The following is a 6,597-nucleotide window of genomic DNA, read 5'->3' on the forward strand; positions in this document are numbered from 1 at the left end:
GGTTTGCAATCTCTCAGGGCTCGAGTTGCAAATTCAGGGGGCTCACAGGGGCGATGGGGCAGGTTTAGGGGGGCTATAGGGGGTCCTGGAGGGGCCGGGGGGTGTGGAAAGTGCGTTTAGGGGACTCCCGGGGACCTAGCGGTAGATTTAGAGGGGCTGTAGGGTGGTTTGGGGGATGCTGGTTTAGGGGGTGTCACGGGGGTTCGGGGAGATTCAGGTCCCTAAAAGGCAAGTTTAGGGATCCTGTAGGGGTGTAGGAATTTGGTTTAGGGGGAACACGAGGTTATAAGAGCACGTTTAGGGGAACTGTAGGGGAAGTTGAGGAGTACCAGGGCTCCTGAGCAGGTAGGGAACAGGTATGGGGATCCCACTGGGGGTCTGATGGATCTGAGCGGTGGAGAGAGTGAGTTTGTGGGGTGACATGGGTGTAGAGCCAGGTGCAGAAAGGCTAAAGTGGGATTTGGGGGTGTCGCGGGGTGTAGAGGTGGATTTAGGGGTGGTATAGGGAGTTGATGCTGGTGTTGGGGTCTCTCGGGGTCACAGGGTCACAGCCTTTGTTTTCCCTGGTGGGGGGGCTCAGGCCCAGGGATGGGACCCCCGCCTTTTGGGGGGGGGGGTCAATGACGGTCGGGGGCGGGGCAGGGGGTGTCATGTGCTGTTTATGCTGACCTGGAATTACCTGGGAAAGGGGGGAACCAGAGGGGTCACCCCCCTCTTCCTCTCTCCCTACTCCAAATCCTGCCCTTTGCCCCCACCCCTGATGTTTGACTCTGCCAAAGCGCCACCTGTGCTTTGGGGGTGCGGGGCAGGGTCGGGCTGGGGGCTCTTTCATCACCACCTCACCCAGCACCGCCCCAGGTTATTTTTAGGGCTCTCCTTGGGCGGGATTGAGGATGGGACACGGATCCAGCCCCCCCTTCCCTCCCGGCGGCCCCCGCTGTGGCGTTGCTGGGGGTGGGCATGAGCGGGGGTCCCCCGCTCCTCACAGAGGGGTCCCGGGGGTGACGTTCCTCTGCCGCAACAGGGTGACACCGACACGGGCATGGCGGGCGCCTCGGTGAAGGTGGCGGTCAGAGTCCGGCCCTTCAGCGCGCGGGAGAGCAGCCGCCAGGCCAAGTGCGTTATCCAGATGCAAGGAAACACCACCTGTGAGTGGGGGGTCGTGTTGGAGGAGGGGGGATCAAGAGGAAACAACCCAGGGGGGAGGGATTGCGGTGTGGGACCCCCCCCGTCCCCGTCCTTGTCCCGTGCTGGCCCCAGGCCCGGAGGACCAGCTGCCGCCAGGCTAAAAATAGCAACCGAGAGGTTTTTGGGGAGGGTGATGGTGCTGTGGGGATTGAGGGTGACTGGGGGGGGTCACCCCAACCCAACTGTCACCTCCTCACCCCAGGCATTACCAACCCCAAGCTCCCCAAAGACGCCACCAAACACTTTACCTTCGACTACTCGTACTGGTCCCACACTTCGGTGAGTGCCGGGGCGGGCGTGGGGAGACCCCGCGAGGGGCTCCGCGGGTCCCTCACTCACACCCCTGCAGGAAGAGGATCCCAACTTCGCCTCGCAGCGCCGGGTGTACCAGGATATTGGGGAGGAGATGCTGGCACACGCCTTTGAGGGCTACAACGTCTGCATCCTGGCCTACGGCCAGACCGGCGCCGGCAAGTCCTACACCATGATGGGGCGGCAGGAGCCGGGGCAGCGCGGGATTATCCCGCAGGTCCGGGGCCTGGGGGGGCTCCCAAGGGACTTGGGAAGGGCTGGAGCCCCCCCCGCAGTCCCCAGCTCAACGCTGCTCACCCGCAGCTCTGCGAGGATCTGTTTGCCCGCGTCACTCGGGAAGGGTCACCTGAACTTTCTTTTTCTGTGGAGGTGAGAGGAATTAGGGAGTGTGGGAAGGGTCTCCTGAACTCTTCTTCTCTGTGGAGGTGGGGGGGCTTTGGGGGTTCAGAGCATGACCCCCGGCTTGCAGATCTCCCGCCGGCAATTTGGGTGTTCAGCTCTTGCAGACTCACCCCACACCCCCTACAACAGTTTTGGGGTTCATCTGCCACCCATCCCAACATTTTGGGGGCTCAGCTGTCCCCCCAGCTCAGCAGTTTGGGAGTTTCCCCTGTCACCATTTTGAGGATTCCTCCCCCAACATCCCCATCAATTTGGAGGTGTGCCCCAAAGTTGGGCTTTCGCTGGTCCCCAGTCTGGGTCTTTCCTCCCCTCCATTCTGCGGTTTCACACCCCGACCTCCATGAGTGTTGGGGGCCCTCCTGACCTTGTTGGGGCCCCCAGGTGAGCTACCTGGAGATCTACTGCGAGCGGGTGCGGGACCTGCTGAACCCCAAGAGCCGGGGGGGGCTGCGGGTGCGGGAGCACCCCCTGCTCGGACCCTACGTGCAGGACCTGTCGCGTCTCGCCGTCGCCTCCTTCGCCGACATCGCCGACCTCATGGACAGCGGCAACAAGGCCAGGTGTGGGCACAGAGGGCTGCAGGGGCACCCCCGACCCCCAAACACCTCCAGGCACTGAGGGTCCTCCTAAACTCCCCCGCAGGACAGTGGCAGCCACGAACATGAACGAAACGAGCAGCCGCTCGCACGCCGTGTTCACCATTGTGTTCAGCCAGCGCCGCCGAGACCCGCTCAGCGACCTCACCACAGAAAAGGTCATGGGAGCCCCAAAGTCACCCCCAAAATCCATCCCACCCCTTTTAGATCAGCCCAAACTCCCCCAGAAATCACCCCCTGCATTCTCTTGAGTCCCCCCAAAATTTGCCGTCATCTTCAGCCGGCACTGCTGTGACCTGCAAGGAAGGCTGGGATCCTCAGACTCCCCCAAGGCCACCACCTCCAAAATCACCACCCAAAACCCTAGAGCTCCCCAAAACCATCCCCAAAATCCAGCCCCTAAAACCACCCTCAAAATTCCCCTGTCACCCATTGTCCTCCCCGAGTTACCTCAAAGTCCCTGCTGAATTCCCCCAAGCTCCTGAAAATATCCCCAAATTCCCACTAAAACCTCCTCCAAATCCCTCCAACCCCCGGCCAAACATGCCCAAATTTCCCCCACATCCCTCACAAACTCCACCATGATTCTCTTCACTCCCTCAAATCACTCCCACAACCCCACCAAACCCCAAATCCCCCCAAATCCCCTCACACCCCCATTTCCCCCAGAATTCTCTCCTAAATCTCCCCAAATCCCTCTGCTCCCCCAGGTGAGCCGCATCAGCCTGGTGGACTTGGCAGGCAGCGAACGTGCTGATGCCTCAGGGGCCAAGGGAATCCGCCTCAAGGTGAGCAGTGACCCCCTGCACCCCCCAAAAAGAGGGGGTGACTCCCCCCAAAGCCCTTCTGAACCCTCCTCCCCCTCCCCAGGAAGGTGCCAACATCAACAAGTCCCTGACCACTCTGGGCAAGGTCATCTCTGCCCTGGCCGAGGCGGTGAGTCTGGGGGTCACCTCCCTGCCTGCACCCACCCTCGGGGGTCCCCGCGCTTTTTGGGGAGCTCTCACAACCATCCTCTTCCCTCTTGCCCCTCCCCAACAGACCAGCAAGAAGAAGAAGCCGGATTTCATCCCGTACCGGGACTCGGTGCTGACGTGGCTGCTGAAGGAGAACCTGGGTGGGTTTGGGGATGAGTGGGGGAGCATGAGGAGGTTTTTCGGGGTTCCCAGTCCCCAGTAACCACATCCCTGCAGGCGGGAACTCGCGCACAGCCATGATTGCGGCGCTGAGCCCGGCCGACAGCAACTATGAGGAGACGCTGAGCACCCTGCGGTGAGGGAGGGGGCTCTGGGGGTTCTCGGTGGCTTTTGGGGTGTGGGGAGGGGAGTTCCAGCCCTGATCCTGCCTTTTTTTGTCCCCCTAACCCCCAGCTACGCCGACCGCACGAAGCAGATCCGGTGCCACGCTGTGATCAACGAGGACCCGAACGCGCGGCTGATCCGGGAGCTGCGGGAGGAGGTGACGCGGCTGCGGGAGCTGCTCAGTGCTCAGGGTGAGGGGCTGGGGGGCATCTGGGGGGCCGTGATGGGGATTTTGTGGGGCTGGGAATGGATTTAGGGGTTTTGAGAGACTGCGGGAGGAGATGACGTGGCTGTGAGAGCTGCTCGATGCCCAGGGTGAGGGGCTGGGGGGTATCTGGGGTTGTGAGGATGGAGTTAAAGGGGTTTGTGGGGTCTGGGGATCAGATTAAGAGGATTTTGTAGGGGAATGGATTTGGGGTGTTAGTTGCAGAGGAGGTTTGAGGGGAGAAGAGATTTGGGGGAGGAGCTAAGGTGGGGTTTGGGGGTACAGGGGGGTTTAAGGGTCTGTGGAGGGCACAGCGGTGGTGCTGGGGGGACAGTGAGGGTTTGATATGGGGGTGCAGGAGGCAACAGCCCCTCACACCAAGCCCCCGTCTACCCCAGGTCTCTCTGACACCACCCTCTCTGCCCCCCCCACCACAACATCCCCCACCCTCAACGGGGGTCCGGGGCTGGAGCCCCCCCTGGGTCCTACTGAGGCCATGGAGCGACTGCAGGTGACCTTAAAACACCTTCCAGCCCCTCCCCTTATCCACAGGGACCCAGGGGGTCTGTGGCCCCCTCCCCCAAGCTGTGGGGGACTCCCCACAATCGTTGCTCCTCCCAGGAGACGGAGAAAATCATAGCAGAGCTCAATGAGACGTGGGAGGAGAAGCTGCGACGGACAGAAGCCCTGAGGCTGGAGCGGTGAGGGGGTGCCCCAGAGCCCCACCACAACCCCCAAAACATTCCCCAACCCCACCAGATAGCCTGAACCCTCCCCCCAGCCCCACCACGGTTCACCTCTGTGCTCCTTATGCACCCCCCCAGTGCCCCGATGGCCTCCCAAACCCCACTCCAACACTCCCTAAACCACTCCATGCACTCTTGCCCCCTCCAAATTCCCTGTGCCCTCCAGGGAAGCGCTGCTGGCCGAGATGGGGGTGGCTCTACGGGAGGATGGCGGCACCGTGGGTGTATTCTCTCCTAAAAAGGCAAGTCAGAACGGGCTGGGGGGGGCTTCACTGCGAGGGACCCCCCCCCCACCCTGACTCTTATTTTTGTGACCCCCTCCACCAAAAAGACTCCACACTTGGTGAACCTCAATGAGGACCCACTGATGTCTGAGTGCCTCCTATACCACATAAAGGATGGTGTGACCAGGTGAGTGGGGGGCTGTGGCACCCCCAAACCCCCTCATGGCCCCCCTAGCCCCCTCCCCAACTTTCCCTGTGCCCCCCTCTTCCAGGGTGGGCCAGGTGGATGTGGACATCAAGCTGTCAGGGCCGTTCATCCGGGAGAAGCACTGTCTCTTCCGCAGCTGCCCTGACCCCTCGGGAGAAGGTATGGAATTTGGGGGGGGTGCCAGATTTTGGGGTGCCCCTCCTTGCCCAGCCCTGTCCTGGCATACCTTAATTCCTCTTTCTCCCCCCCCAATTGCTGCCACTGGAGCAGGTCACCACAGCCCCCCCAGGTACCGCTCCCCCCATGCCGGTGGGAGAGGGAGGGTTGTGGGACTGGGCGGGATTTGGGATTCCCGCACCTCAATTTAACAGCGAAGTGACTCGCCCTCCCCTTGTCCCCTCCTGAAGTTGTGGTGACCCTGGAGCCATGTGAGGGGGCTGAGACCTACGTCAACGGGAAGCAGGTGACGGAGCCGGTGGTGCTCAAGTCGGGTAGGGACCCCCAAAGTCTTCCCAAATCTCTGTGTCTCTCCAGAATCCTCCCCAGATCCTGTGGTTCTCCCTTGAACCCTCCCAGAAATCTCAGCGTGCCCCCCAGATTCCCCTCAACCTTCCACAAATCCTGTGTCGCCCCCATATTTTCTCTTGAATCCATTATGACACTTTCAAACCCCCCTTTCCCACCTAAATTCCCCCAAAACTCCCTGTGACCCTGCCCAAATCTTCCCTAAATCCCCTGTGACCCCTCCAACGCCCCCGAAACTAGGCCACCGCCTCATTTTGGGGAAGAACCACGTGTTCCGCTTCACGCACCCGGAGCAAGCGCGGCGGGAGCGGGAACGGGGGGCGTCGCCTGGGCCCCCCCCAGACTGGAACCTGGCGCAGCGGGAGCTGCTGGAGCAGCAGGGCATCGACATGCGCCTCCAAAGGTAGGGACACCACCTGGAGACACTTGGGGTCCACCCTGGGGTTAGCTGGGGGGGCTCACCCTGTGTGTGTGTCATCGGCCCCAGGCTCCAGGACCTGGAGAACCACCCCCAGCTGGAGAAGGAAGCGTCAGATCAGCCACAGGTGAGAGGTGCATGGGGATCATTTGGGAATTCCGGCCTTGCCTGGGTGTCCCACAGATAGTCTCGGTGTTCCAGGTGATCCCCGGGTCCCTAGATGTAGTCGGATGGCTTCTGGGTGTCACAGCTGTCTCTTGGGAATCCCTTGGGGGTGTTTCGGGTGTCCCTCGTGGCTCCCCTGGCTGACAGGGCTCCACGCTGGGCGGCTCCCACGTCCCCCAACACGTGCCCCGTGTCCCCCCGCAGCCCCCCGCCACTGACGATGCACCGTGCTACGAGGCCGGCTGGCGCCTGATCTCGTCACTGCGCCAGGCGCTGCCGGCGCCCGCCGTGCGCTCGGTGCTGCGCC

General features: G+C 62.1%; 1 protein-coding gene across 1 annotated transcript in view; it reads left to right on the forward strand.

Annotated features, from left to right (window-relative positions):
- The first annotated feature begins 1,003 nt into the window (after positions 1 to 1,003).
- The window catches only part of LOC107198971 (kinesin-like protein KIF1C), a 7,473-nt gene continuing 1,879 nt past the window's right edge, over positions 1,004 to 6,597 (forward strand). Inside the window, exons 1-20 of the mRNA XM_015616260.2 lie at positions 1,004 to 1,148; positions 1,391 to 1,467; positions 1,538 to 1,717; positions 1,804 to 1,869; positions 2,284 to 2,462; positions 2,545 to 2,656; positions 3,209 to 3,286; positions 3,369 to 3,434; positions 3,540 to 3,615; positions 3,692 to 3,770; positions 3,869 to 3,990; positions 4,403 to 4,515; positions 4,626 to 4,705; positions 4,917 to 4,992; positions 5,082 to 5,161; positions 5,247 to 5,341; positions 5,590 to 5,673; positions 5,948 to 6,110; positions 6,195 to 6,252; positions 6,495 to 6,592. Of these exons, the coding sequence (XP_015471746.1) occupies positions 1,043 to 1,148; positions 1,391 to 1,467; positions 1,538 to 1,717; positions 1,804 to 1,869; positions 2,284 to 2,462; positions 2,545 to 2,656; positions 3,209 to 3,286; positions 3,369 to 3,434; positions 3,540 to 3,615; positions 3,692 to 3,770; positions 3,869 to 3,990; positions 4,403 to 4,515; positions 4,626 to 4,705; positions 4,917 to 4,992; positions 5,082 to 5,161; positions 5,247 to 5,341; positions 5,590 to 5,673; positions 5,948 to 6,110; positions 6,195 to 6,252; positions 6,495 to 6,592 (1,988 nt within the window). The 5' untranslated portion in view covers positions 1,004 to 1,042. The remainder of the gene's footprint in view (positions 1,149 to 1,390; positions 1,468 to 1,537; positions 1,718 to 1,803; positions 1,870 to 2,283; positions 2,463 to 2,544; positions 2,657 to 3,208; positions 3,287 to 3,368; positions 3,435 to 3,539; positions 3,616 to 3,691; positions 3,771 to 3,868; positions 3,991 to 4,402; positions 4,516 to 4,625; positions 4,706 to 4,916; positions 4,993 to 5,081; positions 5,162 to 5,246; positions 5,342 to 5,589; positions 5,674 to 5,947; positions 6,111 to 6,194; positions 6,253 to 6,494; positions 6,593 to 6,597) is intronic.

Source organism: Parus major, unplaced genomic scaffold (genome assembly GCF_001522545.3).
Source record: "Parus major isolate Abel unplaced genomic scaffold, Parus_major1.1 Scaffold388, whole genome shotgun sequence".
In the NCBI taxonomy this organism is placed as follows: domain Eukaryota; kingdom Metazoa; phylum Chordata; class Aves; order Passeriformes; family Paridae; genus Parus; species Parus major.